This window comes from Heterodontus francisci, chromosome 1 (assembly GCF_036365525.1).
Source record: "Heterodontus francisci isolate sHetFra1 chromosome 1, sHetFra1.hap1, whole genome shotgun sequence".
Taxonomy (NCBI): domain Eukaryota; kingdom Metazoa; phylum Chordata; class Chondrichthyes; order Heterodontiformes; family Heterodontidae; genus Heterodontus; species Heterodontus francisci.
Genome location: NC_090371.1, coordinates 73,247,342 through 73,266,421, shown reverse-complemented (window position 1 = coordinate 73,266,421; position 19,080 = coordinate 73,247,342). Strand labels below are relative to the sequence as shown.

At 43.9% G+C, this 19,080-nt stretch overlaps 1 protein-coding gene across 1 annotated transcript in view; it reads left to right on the top strand.

Moving 5' to 3' along the window:
- nol6 (nucleolar protein 6 (RNA-associated)) overlaps nucleotides 1-19,080 on the top strand; it is a 152,624-nt gene that overhangs the window by 73,707 nt on the left and 59,837 nt on the right. Inside the window, exons 14-15 of the mRNA XM_068031659.1 lie at nucleotides 927-1,075; nucleotides 3,928-4,003. Coding sequence (XP_067887760.1) covers nucleotides 927-1,075; nucleotides 3,928-4,003 — 225 coding nt within the window. The remainder of the gene's footprint in view (nucleotides 1-926; nucleotides 1,076-3,927; nucleotides 4,004-19,080) is intronic.

Genomic DNA, 19,080 nt, shown 5'->3' with positions numbered 1-19,080 from the left:
GACATCTGGCTACCCCTACTCAAGAATCATACCACCGCCACCCACTCTGCACCAATGTACTGAAGTGCAACCAACATTAACGCATACAAACCTCCACACACTCGAGATCCACACAGCAGCAACATTAGCATATACTGACCTACCACAGGATAGATTAGCCAACCAATCAGGAACAAGAACAATAACATATACTGACTAATCAGCAGCAAGAGCAACAACATGTACTCACCTTTCACAGACACTCTGAGCCTGACCAATCAGCAGCAAGATCCTGTCCGCACTCCCATCCTCTACCACAAATAAACCACCTTTTCCACAGATCCCGTCTCTTCTCCAGAAGACAGGCAGAGTACATTGCTCGAAACGTCGATTCCTAACAGTTCTTCTAAGAACTCGTCTTTCAAGAAAACCACTTCACTTTTCAGAGCAATTTACATGTAACCATAAATTGTCTTAATCAGCCTTACTGCTCTTACCATGAAAAGCTTCAAATAACGTCTATTAACATTATATAGAGCATCTCTGGAGCCCAGCGCTCTTCAGCTGTATGTTCCTCGACAATGGAAGTGACACTGAGCCAGCTGGTCCCTTGCAGCACTAGCATTCAGTGACACTGGTGTTAATCGAAATATTGGGTTTGAGATCAATATTGGGAAGTATTTTACTGTTAATACTTAAACAGAAGTCCTGTCTCCCTGTGGAAGTAAGGTGTCCCTTGGCACTATTTGAAGAACCAGAGGCTTTACTGGTGTTCTGATCCTCACTCCACCCTCGACCAACACCACCAAATCCAATCGTATGTTTAGTATCTGAGCCTTCTGGTAACTTTGCTGTTGAATGTTTCTGTCTTAACTATTTTCAGTTCTGGCTGGTACTGAAGAAGCAACTGTTGGGGACTAATAAGTACACTATTTTTAATATTACAGGCAGCAGAATTCAGGGACTTTTGGGGAGAGAATTCTGAGCTGAGACGTTTCCAGGATGGATCTATTTGCGAGGCTGTCCTGTGGCAGGGTGACAACATGTGTGACCGTCGCCTTATCCCTGAACAAATAGTTAAACATCTTCTACAACTGTAAGTCATTGGTAACTCAAGTTAAAATGCACTCCTTTTCTTCTACTACAATTTTTAAAGGATTACAAGAAACTGGTTTAAGGTTGATTATACCCATGCTGCATAGAACCTTACATCCTACAGTTTGGATTGAATTTGAACCCAGATCCCAGAGGTGAAAGGGTGGTGTATTAATGCAATATGCTAATTCATCACTGTGTTTTATTACTTTAATCAAGCTGCTATATGTGGAGTTAATACCACTAATGCAAATTGATTCTCATTTTCTCCTTGAACTGGGAAGGTGAGGAGGAATTTAGAAATTCTTGTCCATCTCCTGCAAAATTCTCTTAGCTTATTTCCCATTCTAGTCTTGCTGTGTCCCTCTTTTTATCTGTTTGTCTTCCGTTCTTTCTGTCTCTCTGCTTCTCGCACATTTCCTCTTGTTTTCATCTTTGTATCAATATTGCATTAGATGTTTCAGTGCTGTATCTCTAACAATAACAAAAAAAAATGTCTTAAATCTTTCTTCTTTGCGTGTCTCTGCTTCCATCAGGCTCCATTCTTTTCTCTCTCTCTCGTACTCCATGCCTCTCACACTATCTTTTTTTCTCTCTCTCAACAAGTCGCATTGACATTGTACTTACCAGGGATGTGACCAATTTTGGAGTATGGCATTAAGTTTTGGTCACAAAAAGGATATTAATGCATTGGGAAGGGTTCAGAGAGGACTAACCAGAATGATTCCAGACCTTTGAGGGCAAAGTTATTAATGAAGGCTCAAATAACTTGTTAATTTTTAACGGAGGAAAGAAGGCTAAGAGGAGACAAGATACAGGAGTTCAAAATAATGAAAAGTGGAGGAGAGGCCCAAGTAAACCATCTATTTAAATTGGACTGTGACAAGAGGGCACAAGTACTTAAATCACAACTAATGCCGGGTAAGAAATAGAGAAACCTTTTCCCTATAGTATTACCAGGTATCTGGAACAAACTCATGGAGAAAATAGGGAAATAGAAATGGACACATTTGAAAAGGTGCTAAATCATTACCTGTTGAGAGATGGGATTGAAGGTTATAGGTCGGTCGAAGAACACTGATTTTCTTCAGCCAAGGTAGAGGAAAGGTAACTCGTGTTGCTTAAATAGTGAATTAACAGATGGTGTGGGAGGGAAGTCCACACTACAAAAATTGTACATGGAACCTGGATGAAGTGGGCTAAATGGTCTTGCTCAGCAATTTCTTATGTGTTGCTTCTCTCCTCCCAGTCATGCAGAGCTATTCCAACATTTAATTATGCGCTCTGGACATCCTACATTTTCTTTTGGTTTCCCTCAGCCCCATAAATGAATGAGTGAAAAACATTTTATGAATTATAACCAACTACCTCTTTAAATTTTCATATGTACAAGTCAGTTCTCAAGGTTGTTACACTCATGAAGTGGAGCGATTGAAAATATAGAACTCACCCTGAAGAGTTTTAAAATGGACTTTGCTTTTAAAAAGTGAACTGTGTGCTAAAACATGACCGTTGAAGGTTAAAAGATATATTCAAACTGTCTGGCAAAGATCAAAGAATACATTAAAAAAAAAAGGTGTCAATTACATCCATCCTGAACCAACAAGAGACATTTTTGAATTGAATGGGTTCTTCTGAAACAAAGAAGGTGTGAAGTAGCCACATCCTGGGCCATTGTCAGTCACCACAGGGAGGAAAATCCCCCTCTCCCAGCAGAGGTGAGATGTGAGGAACTTTTAGCTTTAAAGGTAACTGAAAGGGGGGGTGGGGGGCGGACGGGAGAGAGAGAGAGAGAACTCAAGAAGAAGCATTACCAAAAGCTTGCCCTGCTAAGAGCTGGGGGAAAAAAAATGAGGGAGGCGCCCTGCTGTGGATTCTACATTTTCAGCCTGAGTGGCAGTGAATTGCAAGTGATTCTCTGTCTTCAAACTGAGCTTTCAGCCAACAGTGAAATTCACAAACACCTCAGACTACAACCAAAGAGAACTTGACCTCTGAGAGGATTCAACAGCTTTACCGTGAACCCCGAAACCCTACCTCACTTAAAACCCCTTTTCCTGTGTGTGTGTGTGTGTGTTCTCGCAAGAGAGTGGATGCGGTTGTGAGAATTTCAGGATAAGTCATATTGCTCAGTAAATAATTAATCTTCAGTTTTAAACCTGCAAGAAAACCTGTTGCTCTTTGTTTATTTGACAGTGCATAACGGGGATAAACCTTAATAACAAAAAACACTTGCTGAGGTCAGGTGGGAGTTGAACAGTGGGAACCACCCACACTCCTCGCCACGTGGCCATAACAAGGTGGATAGAGTTTCTTGTTAAAACAATTGTGATGTTTATTTAGCTCATTTTGTTTGAGTGTGTATCCTCTGCTTTTCACTAAATTTGGGAGGCCGAGGATGGTAGAACACTTTTTTCCTATGCTGTTGGTTGCCATTATTATTTTTGGTTATTTCCCCTCCCTAATTTTTCCCACCTTTTGCTGTTTTTCCCTTCCTCTTCTGGCAGGCTGACCTGAGGTGGGGTGCAGCTACTATTGTCTGACACCCTGTTCAAGTGGCCATTCTTTACGTGTGAGCCCAAACTGAATATCAGCAGGCCAAACCTGAGGCAAAGTCTCCACAGAATAATATCCAATAGCGAGAATTGTGTCATTATTCGGAACTCACGGTGACATTTATCCATAATTTGTGTCAGAAAAAAGGGAGCTAAGAGTCTTCCCAATTATTCTGAACTTTTTGGAACTTGGGCTGTATATGAGGTAGGTGTACAACTGATGAACTGAATTTCCTAAGTGCTTACTGACTTTTTTTTCTCCCCTTCTGCTCTTCCTTCTCTTTCCGACCTCAACTAGACATGTGGATCTCCCAAAATCATCATTGTGCTATGTTGGAGGCTTACTGGACTCTATCATCGAGGTAGAAAAAGGGGTAAGGAGTTAATTTAAAGCACCTAGTGAAGGAATACTGCATCTATATCCACATTCAGGGACAATCTTTTACATGACATTTTACCTGGTTTACTAGTAGAACAAGATAATCATTATGCTACTGCACCCAGTTACATGGTACGAAGTATTTAAACTTTTCCTCTGACCATTCTCTAATTTTCAGGACCGGAATTACATATTTTACTTGTTTTGTCGAAGACCAGGTTCTAAGTTTTTTGTCATGTTTCTAGGCTAAATCCAGGGGTAGTACAAGTTTCAGAATGAGAACTTTGCAGTGGCCCAGGTGGCAGAACTCAGAAAAAGGGGCGGTACAGTGGCGCAGTGGTTAGCACCGCAGCCTCACAGCTCCAGTGACCCGGGTTCAACTCTGGGTACTGCCTGTGTGGAGTTTGCAAGTTCTCCCTGTGTCTGCGTGGGTTTTCTCCGGGTGCTCCGGTTTCCTCCCACAAGCAAAAGACTTGCAGGTTGGTAGGTAAATTGGCCATTATAAATTGCCCCTAGTATAGGTAGGTGGTAGGGAAATATAGGGACAGGTGGGGATGTGGTAGGGAAAATGGGATTAGTGTAGGATTAGTATAAATGGGTGGTTGATGGTCGGCACAGACTCGGTGGGCCGAAGGGCCTGTTTCAGTGCTGTATCTCTAAACTAAACTCGACAGACTTATTTCAGTGGGACTATCCTGACATTGAATAGTGTCATTGAGAAAAGCAGCGTTTCCCAGTGACCTCAAACTAGCAAAACATAAGATTTGCCAGTATCTGCTCCAAGTGACAATCTAAATTTTATCCTTTTATACATCTCAAATGAAACTGCTCAGTGATGCTCAGTTTGGGTTCTGCCAGGGCCGCTCAGCTCCTGACCTCGTTACAGCCTTGGTTCAAACATTAACAAAAGAGCTGAACTTGAGGTGAAGTGAGAGTGACTGCCCTTGACATCACAGCAGCATTTGACCGAGTATGGCATTGAGGAGCCCTAGCAAAACTGGAGTCAATGGGAATCAGGAGGAAAACACTCCGTTGGTTGGAGTCATACCCAGTGCAAAGGAAGATGGTTGTGGTCGTTGGACCTCCATCATCTGAGCTCCAGGACATCACTGCAGGAGTTCCTCAGGGTAGTGTCCTAGGCCCGACCATCTTCAGCTGCTTCATCAATGACCTTCCCTGCATCATAAGGGCAGAAGTAGGGATGTTCACTGATGATTGCACAATGTTCACCATTCGCAACTCCTCAGATGCTTCATTTCTAAACGGACTGCTTCAGTAAGACTTGGACAATATGCAGGCCTGGGCTGATAAGTGGCAAGTAACATTCGCGCCACACAAGTGCCAGATAATGACTGTCTCCAACTAGAGAGAATCTAACCATGACATTCAATGGCATTATGATCGCTGAATCCCCCACTATCAACATCCTGGGGATTACCATTGACCAGAAACTGAACCGGAGTAGCCATATAAGTACAGTAGCTACAAGAGCAGGTCGGAGGCTGGGAATTCTGCAGCGAGTAACTCGCCTCCTGACTCCCCAAAGCCTGTCCACCATTTACAAGGCACAAGTCAGGAGTGTGATGGAATATTCTCCACTTGCCTGCTTGCCTGGATGGGTGCAGCTTCAACAACTCTCAAGAAATTCGACACCATCCAGGACAAAGCAGCCTGCTTCATTGGCACCCCATCCATAAGCATCCACTCCCTCCACCACCGACACACAGTGGCAGCAGTGTGTACCATCTACAGGATGCAGTGCAGCAACTCACCAAGGCTTCTTCGACAGCACCTTCCAAACCTGCGACCTCTACCAACTAGAAGGACAAGGGCAGCATTTGAATGGGAACACCACCACCTGCAAGTTCCTCTCCAAGTCACGCACCATCCTGACTTGGAACTATATCACTGTTCCTTCACTGTCGCTGGGTCAAAATACTAGAACTCCCTTCCTAACAGCACTGTGGGTATACCTACTCCACATGGACTGCAGCAGTTCAAGAAGGCAGCTCATCACCACTTTCTCAAGAGGAGTTAAGGATAGGCAATAAATTCTGGCTTAGCCAGTGACACCCACATCCCATGAATGAATAAAAAAAATTTTTTGGGACTACTTAACTGACTGTCTACTGGGAAGGGGATGAGGTGTTTGTATCTGTGAAATATTGTGCAAGTAGCAAACTGACTGGGGACACTTTGACAGTAACCGTGTAATTTAAAAAAAAAAGGAATCTTGCAATAGCTGGTAACAGAAAAGTGACCTTGAAGCTATTGGAATGTCATTAAAAACCCAACAGATTCACTAATCTCCTTTAGGGAAGGAAACCTGTTCTCCTCATCTGGTCTGACCTATATTTGTCTCAAGTGCAGCACCTATATGATTGACTAAACTGCCCTAGCAAGTCACTCTGTTCTATCAAAGTGCTATCAGCACAGTTCAGGAAGAATGTCCAACACCACCTTCGTGGGATAACTGGATGGTAATAAATGCTGACCTTGTACATCCTAAGCATGCAGGTCCGACAGGCAGTAAAAAAGGCAAATGGTATGTTGGCCTTCATAGCGAGAGGATTCGAGTACAGAAGTAGGTATGTCTTGCTGCAATTATACAGGGCCTTGGTGAGGCCACACCTGGAATATTGTGTGCAGTTTTGGTCCCCTTATCTGAGGAAGCATGTTCTTGCTACAGAGGGAGTGCAGCGAAGGTTTACCAGACTGATTCCTGGGATGGCGGGACTGACGTATGAGGAGAGATTGAGTCGGTTAGGATTATATTCGCTGGAGTTCAGAAGAGTGAGGGGGGGATCTCATAGAAACCTATAAAATTCTAACAGGACTTGACATGGTAGATTGAGGAAGGATGTTGCCGATGGTGGGGGAGTCTAGAACCAGGGGTCATGGTCTAAGGATACGGGTAAACCATTCAGGACTGAGTTCAGGAGAAATTTCTTCACCCAGAGAGTGGTGAACCTGTGGAATTCTCCAACACAGAAAGCAGTTGAGGACAAAACATTGTATGTTTTCAAGAAGGAGTTAGATATAGCTCTTGGGTTTAAAGAGATCAAAGGGTATGGGGCTCGAAGTTTGCAGACGACACTAAGATTGGTGGAGTAGCAGATAGTGAAGGGGACTGTCAGAGAATACAGCAGAATATAGATAGACTGGAGAGTTGGGCAGAGAAATGGCAGATGGAGTTCAATCAGGGCAAATGCGAGGTGATGCATTTTGGAAGATCCAATTCAAGAGTGAACTATACAGTAAATGGAAAAGTCCTGGGGAAAATTGATGTAGAGAGAGATTTGGGTGTTCAGGTCCATTGTTCCCTGAAGGTGGCAACGCAGGTAAATAGAGTGGTCAAGAAGGCATACGGCATGCTTTCCTTCATCGGACGGGGTATTGAGTACAAGAGTTGGCAGGTCATGTTACAGTTGTATAGGACTTTGGTTCGGCCACATTTGGAATACTGCGTGCAGTTCTGGTCGCCACATTATCAAAAGGATGTGGATGCTTTGGAGAGGGTGCAGAGGAGGTTCACCAGGATGTTGCCTGGTATGGAGGGCGCTAGCTATGATGAGAGGTTGAGTAGATTAGGATTATTTTCATTAGAAAGACGGAGGTTGAGGGGGGACCTGATTGAGGTGTACAAAATCATGAGAGGTATAGACAGGTTGGATAGCAAGAAGCTTTTTCCCAGAGTGGGGGATTCAATTACTAGGGGACACGAGTTCAAAGTGAAAGGGGAAATGTTTAGGGGGGATATGCGTGGAAAGTTCTTTACGCAGAGGGTGTTGGGTGCCTGGAATGCGTTGCCAGCGGAGGTGGTAGATGCGAGCACGATGGAGTCTTTTAAGATGTATCTAGACAGATACATGAATGGGCAGGAAGTAAAGAGATACAGACCCTTAGAAAATAGGCGACAGGTTTAGATAGAGGATTTGGATCGGCGTAGGCTTGGAGGGCCGAAGGGCCTGTTCCTGTGCTGTAATTTTCTTTGTGCTTTGAAGGGCGGAATGGCCTACTCCTGCTATATTTTCTATGGTAAACATGAATAAAAGGACAGGAGGCTAAGTTACCATGTATCACTGTTACCACAACCCTTAAATTGTTGGATTAAGTAGCCACTCCGAGCCAATTCCTCTGTACTGTTAGCTCTTAACATTTTAGTGAAAATATTTTTACCCCCATCCGCAACACGCAGAAACTGATTAAGTTTAAAATTGTTGCCCAGTTGCTTTATTCTGTTAATTCTTAATCTAAAAAAGGTGCTCCAATCTGTGAGCCTGATCTTAAATTACAATTGCACACTTTGCAGAAAGAATTATAATTATAACCAGGAATATGTTTGTTTTGTGTGGCTGGACTCTGAATGCTTTTAAGAAATATAATTATAGATTTTGTATTAGTCATATAGCACAAAGAGAAGAAAAAAGAATAAAAATAGGATGAATAGCTGCATGCAGTTTTAAACTGGTTTCTTGACATCTTCTCCAAGCAGTCTTTAATCCTGGCCGTTTTGTGAATTCCTAGTTTCCTCAATCCTATTTGATTCCTGAAACTCGTTCCCATTTGATTCATTTGTTTGTCTATTTTCTTTGTGCCTGATAGTTTTTGTGTGTTTTGTCCTGTCTTGTGACTGAGTAAAATCCTTCTGCCCTCAAACATCCTCTGATAAGGATGAGTCTCTGTGCAGTGAGGTCATCAACTGCTGTCTTCAGTTCTCCTCAACTGATCAGATTATCCACCATCTTGGTATCAGAGTCTCGTCTCTCTGACTGGCTCGGATTCTTGTGTCTGTTCTGGTTAGCTCGAAATAAAACCAGAGCTAGAAAACTCAAGGAAACAACTACAATAGAGAAAATACGAACAAGGATATTGTCACAATTGAAGCAAGAAAAAGAGAGATGAACAAACACCTGAACTTTTCTCAATGATATATTTCCCTTTCCTTCAAAGAATCAGCATTAAATTAAGCGTATGCTGTGCACAGCTGCAACTAAAGTGTGCAAGCGTTAATTGGATTAAAACACAGTTTCAAACCAAATATACCGATACAGCTGTTTTGCAGGTCCAACCTGCGAACATTTTTTTTTTGTTCGTTCGTGGGATATGGGCGTTGCTGACAAGGCCAGCATTTATTGTCCATCCCTAATTGCCCTTGAGAAGGTGGTGGTGAGCTGCCTTCTTGAACCGCTGCAGGCCATGTGGTATAGGTACACCCACAGTGCTGATAGGAATGGAGTTCCAGGATTTTGACCCAGCGACAGTCAAGGCATGGCTATTTAGTTCCAAGTCAGGATAGTGTGTGGCTTGGAGAGGAACTTGTAGATGGCGGTGTTCCCATGCAACTGCTGCCGTTGTCCTTCTAGGTGGTAGATGTTGTGGGTTTGGAGGGTGCTGTCCAAGGAGCCTTGGTGCATTGCTGCAGTGTAACTTGCAGGTGGTACACACTGCTGCCACTGTGTGTCGGTGGTGGAGAGAGTGAATGGCACCCCATCTACAAACAATCTAGCAGGCTGCTTGGTCCTGGTTGGTGTTGAGCTTCTTGAGAGTTGTTGGAGCTGCACCCATCCAGGCAAGTGGAGAATATTCCATCACACTCCTGACTTGTGCCTTGTAGATGGTGAATAGGCTTTGGGGAGTCAGGAAGTGAGTTACTTGCTGCAAGATTCGTAGCCTCTGAGCTGCTCTTGTAGCCACGGTATTTATACGGCTGCTCCAGTTCAGTTTCTGGTCAATGGTAACCCAGTACCAGTAAATCGCTGCTTCACCTGGAAGGCGTGCTTGGGATAAAAACAAAAACAAAAAGTGCTGGAAATACTCAGCAGGTCTGGCAGCATCTGTGGAGAGAGAAGCAGAGTTAATGTTTCAGGTCAGTGACCTTTCATCAGAACTGGCAAAGGTTAGAAATGTAATACGTTTTAAGCAAATAAAGCAGGGGTGGGGCAAAAGATAACAAAAGGGAAGGTGTTGATAGGACAGAGGGTCACAGAGAATAACTGACAAGAAAGTCTTGGAGCAAAGACAAAGTGTGTTAACGATGTGGTGAAAGACAAAATGTTAGTGCAGAGAGGATGTTAAATGACACAATAATGAACAGCCCTGGCCAAAAGCACAAACATGAGAAAAAGCAGTGGGTTGGCACATGGTTAAAAAAAATGAATGACGAAACAAACTAAAATAAAATAAATAAAATTAAAAATGGGGGCCAATCATGCTATGAAATTATTGACCTCCAGGTTCAGTCCAGTAGACTGTAGTGTGCCTAATCGGTAAATGAGATGCTGTTCCTCGAGCTTGCATTGAGTCATAGAGTCACAGATTATACAGCACAGAAACAGGCCCTTCAGCCCATCGTGTCTGTGCTGGCCATCAAGCATCTATCTATTCTAATCCCATTTTCCAGCACTTGGCCCATAGCCTTGCATGCTATGGCGTTTCGAGTGCTCATCTAAATACTTCTTAAATGTTGTTAGCGTTCCTGCCTCTACCACCCCTTCAGGCAGTGTGTTTCAGGTTCCAACCATCCTCTGAGTGAAAATATTTTTCCTCAAATCCCCTCTAAACCTCCTGCCCCTTACCTTAAATCTATGCCCCCTGATTATTGACCCCTCCACTAAGGAAAAAAGTCTCTTCTTATCTAACCTATCAATGCCCCTCATAATTTTGAATACCTCAATCATGTTCCCCCCCCTCAGCCTTCTCTGCTCTAAGGAAAACAACCGTAGCCTTTTCAGTCTCTCTTCATAGCTGAAAAGCTCCAGCCCAGGCAACATCCTGGTGAATCTCCTCTGCACCCTCTCCAGTGCAAGCACATCCTTCCTATAGTGTGGTGCCCAGAACTGTACGCAGTATCCCAGCTGTGACCTAACTAGCATTTTATACAGCTCCATCATAACCTCCCTGCTCTTCTATTCTGTGCCTTGGCTAATAAATATTCCATATGCCTTCCTAACCACCTTTATCTACCTGTGCTGCTGCCTTCAGTGATCTATGGACAAGTACACCACGGTCCTTATGACCCTCTGTACTTCCTAGGGTCCTACCATCCATTGTATATTCCCTTGCCTTGTTAGTCCTCCCAAAATGCATCACCTCACACTTCTCAGGATTAATTTCCATTTGCCACAGCTCCGCCCATCTTACCAGCCCATCTATATCATCCTGTAATCGAAGGCTTTCCTCCTCACTATTTACGACACCATCAATTTTCGTGTCATCTGCGAACTTACTGATCATATCTCCTATATTCAAGTCTAAATCATTAATCTACAGTACAAACAGCAAGGGTCCCAACACTGATCCCTGTGGCACACCATTGGTCACAGGCTTCCACTCGCAAAAACAACCCTCAACCATTACTCTCTGCCTCCTGCCACTAAGCAAATTTTGGATCCAATTTGCCAAATTGCCTTGGATCCCATGGGCTCTTACCTTCTTAACCAATCTCCCATGCGGGACCTTATCAAAAGCCTTACTGCAGTCTATGTAGACTACATCAACACATTTTGTCACCACCTCAAAAAATGTAATCAAGTTAGTCAGACTCGATCTCCCCCTGACAAAGCCATGCTGACTATCCTTAATTAATCCCTGCCTCTCCAATTGGAGATTAATCCTGTCCCTCAGAATTTTTTCCAATAGTTTCCCTAGTTAGACTCACTGGCCTGTAATTACCTGGTTTATCCCTGCTACTCTTCTTGAATAATGGTACCACATTCGCTGTCCTCCAGTCCTCTGGCACCTCTCCTGTGGCCAGTGAGAATTTGAAAATTTGTGTCAGAGCCCCTGCTATCTCCTCCCTTGCCTCACATAACAGCCTGGGATACATCTCATCTGGGCCTGGGGATTTATCCACTGATAAGCCTACTAAAACAGCTAATACTTCCTCCCTTTCAATGCTAATTTGTTCAAGTATATCACAGTCCCCCTCCCTGATCTCTACACCTACATCGTCCTTCTCCACAGTGAACACAGATGAAAAGTAATCATTTAAAACCTCACCTATGTCCTCCGGCTCCACACGCAGATTGCCACTTTGGTCCCTAATGGGCCCTACTCTTTAATAAAAGCAAAATACTGCGGATGCTGGAAATCTGAAACAAAAACAAGAAATGCTGGAATCACTCAGCAGGTCTGGCAGCATCTGTGTAAAGACAAGCAGAGTTAACGTTTCGGGTCAGCGACCCTTCTTCGGAACTGACAAATATTAGAAAAGTCACAGATTATAAACAAGTGAGGTGGGGGTTGGGCAAGAGATAACAAAAGAGAAGGTGCAGATTGGACCAGGCCACATAGCTGACCAAAAGGTCACGGAGCAAAGGCAAACTATGTTAATGGTGTGTTGAAAGACCCTACTCTTTCCCTGGTTATCTTCTTGCCCTTAATATACTTATAAAATGCCTTAGGATTTTCCTTTATCTTGCCCGCCAGTGTTTTTTCATATTCCCTCTTCGCTCTCCTAATTACTTTTTTAAGTATCCTCCTACACTTTCTATACTCCTCTAGTGCCTCCGCTGTTTTCAGCGCTCTGAATCTGCCATAAGCCTCCTTTTTTTTTTTCTGATCAAATCCTCTATATCCCTTGACATCCAAGATTCCCTGGACTTGTGGGTCCTACCCTTCACCTTAATGGGTACATGTTGGCTCTGAACTCTCACTATTTCCTTTTTGAATGGCTCCCACTGGTCTGATGTAGACTTTCCTACAAGAAGCTGCTCCCAGTCCACTTTGGCCAGATCCTGTTTTGTCATATTGAAATCGGCCTTCCCCCAATTCAGTACCTTTATTTCCGGACCATCTTTGTCCTTTTCCATAACCACCTTAAATCTTAGCGTTTTGGTCACTATCCCCGAAATGTTCCCCCACTGACACTTCTACCACTTTTCTGGCTTCATTCCCTAGGATTAGGTCCAGTACCGCCCCTTTTCTTGTAGGACTTTCTACGCACTGGCTCAAAAAGCTCTCCTGTATGCATTTTAAGAATTCTGCCCCCTTTAAGCCTTTTGCACTAAGACTATCCCAGTTGATATTGAGGAAGTTGAAATCCCCTACTATTCTTATCCTGTTATTTTTACACCTCTCTTGAGATTTGCCTACATATCTGCTCCTCTATCTCTCCCTGACTGTTTGGCGGCCTGTAGTACACTCCCAGCCAAGTGATTGTCCCCTTTTTGTTTTTAAGTTCTACCCAGGTGGCCTCATTTGAGGAGCCTTCTAAGATATCATCCCTCCTTACTGCAGTAATTGACTCCTTGATCAACAATGCAATGCCACCTCCTCTTTTATCCCCTCCCCTGTCACGCCTGAAGATTCTATACCCAGGAATATTGAGCTGCCAGTCCTGCCTCTCCCTCAATCATGTCTCTGTGATAGCAATAATATCATAATCCCATGTGCTAATCAATGCCTTCAATTCATCTGCCTTACTAGTGAGACTGTTTGCATTAAAATAGATGCAGCCCAACCTTGCATTTTTCACTTGTGCCTTAACAGGTCTGTATTTGCTCTGCCTTCCAGACTGACTCAGTTTCTCTTCTATATTTGACTGTGCATCACCTCCTACTGTACCTCTATCCCATCTGCTTGCCAAATTAGTTTAACCCCCACCCCCAACCAACAGCACCAGCAAGGATGTTGGTGTTCATTGGAACACTGCAGCAAGCCCAGGACAGAGATGTGGGCATGAGAGCAGGGGGGTATGTTGACATGGCACGAATGCTTTGTCTTTCACCACACCATTAACACACCCTTTGTTCCATGACCACCTTGTCAGTTGTTCTGTGTGACCCTCTGTCCTATCAAAACCTTCCCTTTTGTTACCTTTTGCCCCACCCCTGCTTTATTTGCCTAAACTCTATTCCATTTCTAACCTTTGCCAGTTCTGATGAAAGGTCACTGACCTGAAACGTTAACTCTGCTTCTGTCAGATGCTGCCAGACCTACTGAATATTGCCATCATTTTTGGTTTAGTTTTTATTTCAGATTTCCAGCATCTGCAGTATTTTTCTTTTATTATAGGAGTGTTTCGGGTCTTGGATGGTGAGGAGAGAGGAGGTAAAATGGCAGGTATTACACCTCCTGCAATTGCATGGGAAGGTGCCATGTGAAGGGGACGAGCTTTCGGGGTAATGGAGTGGACTGGGGTGTCGCGGAGGGAACGCTCCCTTCGGAATGCTGATGGAGAGGGGAAGGGATGATGTGTTTGGTGGTGGCATCACGCTGGAGATGGCGGAAGTGGCGGAGGATGATCCTTTCGATGTGGAGGCTGGTGGGGTGGAAAGTGAGGACAAGGGGAACCCTGTCGTGGTTCTGGGAGGGAGGGAAGGGATAAGGGCAGAAGTGCGGGAAATGGTTCGGACACTTTGTCCTGTCAACCACAGTGTGGGGGGGGGGGGTGGGTGCGTGGTGGGGGTGGAATCCTTGGTTGAGAAAAACTGAAGACATTTCAGAAACGCTGTCATGGAGGGTTACATCATCAGAACAGATGCGTTGGAGATGGAGAAACTGGGAGAATGGGATGGAGTCCTTACAGGAAACAGGGTGTGAGGAGGTGTATTCAAGGTCGCCGTGGGAGTCAGTGGGCTTATAATTAATAACGTTAACATTTCAGGTCTGAGTTCTGAAGAAAGGTCACAGACCTGAAACGTTAACTCTGTTTCTCCCTCCACAGATGCTCCCAGACATGCTGTGTATTTACGGCACTTTCTGTTCTTATCTCCTTTTAACCTTCTCTGTTCTAAGGAGAACAATCCTAGCTTTTCCAATTTCCACAGAATTGAAGTCTCTCATCCCTGATACCATTCTCGTAAATCTATTCTTTACCCTTGCTAATGCCTTAACATTCTTCCTGAGGTGTTGTGTTCATAGAAACATAGAAAATAGGAGCAGGAGAAGGCCATTCAGCCCTTTGCGCCTGCTCCGCCGTTCATTACGATCATGGCTGATCATCCAACTCAGTAACCTGTTCCCGCTTTCGCCCTGTTCCCGCTTTCGCCCCATACCCTTTGATCCCTTTAGACCCAAGAGCTATATCTAACGCCTTCTTGAAAACATACAATGTTTTGGCTTCAACTGCTTTCTGTGGTAGCGAATTGCACAGGCTCACCACTCTCCGGGTGAAGAAATTTCTCCTCATCTCAGTCTTGAAAGGTTTACCAGTATCCTTAGACCATGACCCCTGGTTCTGGACTCCCTCACCATCGGCAACATCCTTCCTGCATCTGCCATGTCAAGTCCTGTTAAAATTTTATAGGTTTCGATGAGATCCTCCCCTCACTCTTCTGAACTCCAGCGCATATAATCCTAACCGACTCAATCTCTCTTCATATGTCAGTCCCGCCATCCCAGGAATCAGTCTGGTAAACCTTCGCTGCACTCCCTCTATAGCAAGAACATCCTTCCTCAGATAAGGAGACCAAAACTGCACACAATATTCCAGGTGTGGCCTCACCAAGCCCTGTATAATTGCAGCAAGACATCCCTGCTCCTTTACCTGAATCCTCTCGCTATGAAGGCTAATATACCATTTGCCTTTTTTACCGCTTGTTGGACCTGCATGCTTACCTTCAGCGACTGGTGTATGAGAACACCCAGGTCTCGCTGCATATTTCCCCTCTCAGTTTATAGCCATTCAGATAATCTGCCTTCCTGTTTTTGCTACCAAAGTGGATAACCTCACATTTATCCACATTATTTTGCATCTGCCATGCATTTGGCCACTCACTCAACTTGTCCAAATCACCCTGAAGCCTCTCTGCATCCTCCTCACAACTCACCCTCCCACCCAGTATTGTGTCATCTGCAAATTTGCAGATATTACATTTAGTTCCCTCATCTAAATCATTAATATATATTGTGAATAGCTGGGGTCCTAGCAACAATCCCTGCGGTACCCCACTAGTCATTGCCTGCCATTCGCAAAAAGACCCATTTATCCCTACTCTTTGTTTTCTGTCTGCCAACCAATTTTCTATCCATTGCAATACACTACCCCCAATCCCATGCACTTTAATTTTACACACTAATCTCTTATATGGGACTTTGTGGAAAGCCTTCTGAAAGTCCAAATAAACCACATCCACAGGCTCCCCCTCATCAACTCTACTAGTTACATCCTCGAAGAATTCTAGTAGATTTATAAATTCATGCTGACTCTGTCCGATTCTACCACTGTTCACTAAGTGCTCTGCTATAAAATCTTTGATAATGGACTCTAGAATTTTCCCCACTACTGACATCAGGCTGACTGGTCTATAATTCCCTGCTTTCTCTCCACCTCCCTATTTAAATAGTGGGGTTACATTAGCTACCCTCCAATCTGTAGGAACTGTTCCAGAGTCTGTAGAATCTTGGAAGATGACCACCAATGCATCCACTATTTCTAGGACCACTTCCTTAAGTACTCTGGGATGCAAACTATCTGGCCCTGGGGGTTTATCAGCCTTCAATCCCATCGATTTGCCCAACACCATTTCTCTACTAATACTGATTTCCTTCAGTTCCTCTCTGTCACTAAACCCTGTGTTCCCCAACATTTCTGGTATATTTATGTCCTCCTTTGTGAAGACTGAACCAAAGTATGCATTTAGTTGGTCAGCCATTTCTTTGTTCCCCATAATAAATTCCCCTGTTTCTGACTGTAAGGGACCTACATTTGTCTTCACCAGTCTTTTTCTCTTCACATACCTAAATAAACATTTACAGTCAGTTTTTATATTCCCCGCAAGCTTGCTCTCGTACTCTATTTCTCCCTTCTTAATCAATCCCTTGGTCCTCCTTTGCTGAATTCTAAACTGCTCCCATTCCTCAGGTCTGTTGTTTTTCCTGGCAAATTCATACGCCTCTTTCTTGGATCTAATGCTATCTCTAATTTCCCTTGTAAGGCATTGTTTAGCTACCTGTCCCATTTTACTTTTGCGCCAGACAGGAATAAACAGTTGTTGCAGTTAATCCATGTGCTCTTTAAATGTTTGCCATTGCCTATCCATTGTTATCCCTTTAAGTAACGTTTCCCAATCCGTCATAGCCAACTCGCGCCTTATACCTTCGTAGTTTCCTTCACTAAAATTCATGACCCTCGTCTCAGAATCAACTACGTCACTCTCCATCTTGATAAAAAATTCCATCACATTGTGGTTGTTCATCCCCATGGGGTCTCGCACCACTAGATTGTCAATTATTCCTCTCTCATTACACAGTGCCCAGTCTAGGATGGCCTGTTCTCTAGTTGGTTCAACGTATTGGTCCAGAAAACCATCCCGTATACACTCCAAGAATTCCTCCTCTATGGTATTGTGAGTAATTTGATTTGCTCAGTCTATTTGCAGATTAAAGTCATCCATTATTACAGATGCTCCTTTATCGCATGCATCTCTAATTTCCTGTTTAATGCCATTCCCAACATCACCACTACAGTTTGGGGGTCTATATACACCCTCACTAATGTTTTTTGCCCCTTAGTGTTTCTCAGTTCTACCCATACAGATTCCACATCGTCAGAGCCAATGTCTTTTCTCACTATTGTGTTAATTTCCTCTTTAACCAGCAATGCAACTCTAGCGCCTTTTGCTTTTTGTCTGTCCTTCCTAAATACTGAATATCCCTGGATGTTCATTTCCCAGCCCTGGTCACCTTGCAGCCATATTTCTGTTAACTCGACTATATCATATCTATTTACGTCTATTTGCGCGATTAATTCATCCACTTTATTGCGAATGCTCTGCGCATTAAGGCACAAAGTCTTAAGGCTTGTCTTTTTAACATTACTTGGCCCCTTCGCACTGTTTTTCACTGTGGTCCTGTTTGATTCTGGCCCTTGATTTCTCTGCCTATCACTTTGCTTATTCCCCTTATTGTCTTTTGTTCTTGCCTTTGATCCCCCCTCCTCTGACTCCTTGCAAAGATTCCCATCGCCCTGCCATTTTAGTTTAAGCTCTCCCCAACGACTCTAGCAAATACTCCCCCTCGGACATCAGTCCCGGTCCTGCCTAGGTGTAACCCGTCCAGTTTGTACTGGTCCCACCTCCCCCAATGTCCCAGGAATCTAAAACCCTCCCCCTCACACCATCTCTTCAGCCACGTATTCATCCGCTATATCCTGCTATTTCTACTCTGACTAGTACATGGCACTAGTAGTAAACCTGAGATCATTACCTTTGAGGTGCTACTTTTCAACTTACTTCCTCGCTCCCTATTCTGCTTTTAGGACCTCATCTTTTTTTTAACCTATGTCGTTTGTACCAATGTGTACCACGACCACTGGCTGTTCACCCTCCCCCTTCAGAATGTCCTGTAACAGCTCTGAGACATCCTTGACCCTGGCACCAGGGAGGCAACATACCATCCTGGAGTCTCTTTTGCGGCCACAGAAACGCCTATCTATCTCCCTTACAATTGAATCCCCTATAACTATTGCATTCCCACACTTTTTACTCCTTCCCTGTGCAGCAGAGCCAACCGTGGTGCAATGAATTGGGCTGTTGCTGCTTTCCCCTGAGAGGCCATTCCCCCCCAACAGTATCCAAAGCAGTATATCGGTTTTGCAGAGGAATAGCCACAGGAGACTGCCTGCCTAGTCCTCTTGCTCTGCCTGTTCAGAATTGGACACAACACTCCAGCTGGAGCCTAACCAGTTTTTTTTTTAGTTAAGGTTTTGCGTAACTTTCTTGCTTTTGTACTCTGTACCTCTGTTCCTTTTAACAGCTTTCTGAACTTGTACTTGCATCTTCAAAGATTTCTCTCTATTCCTGTACCTGCTTTGAATTCAAATTTTTATTTCATTTCTCTGTGGCTTGAGATTGGCACTAATGAGCAAACTGGTGGTATTTTTGAGAGTGGTATTTCGGAAGTGAGACTGGCTATATCACCTAAGACTATTCATGACCAGCAAAGAGAAGAATTTGTTGTTGCAGTGGGCCACACAGTGTTTAAACTGAAGCCTTTTGGATAAAAGAATGATGTTTGACTCTGCAGAGCTACCCAGTTCTAGTTTTCTTCCTCCCATTCTAGAAGACAGTTTAGTTTAGTTCAGAGATACAGCGCTAATTCATTAGATAGACAGTCTATACTTAAAGT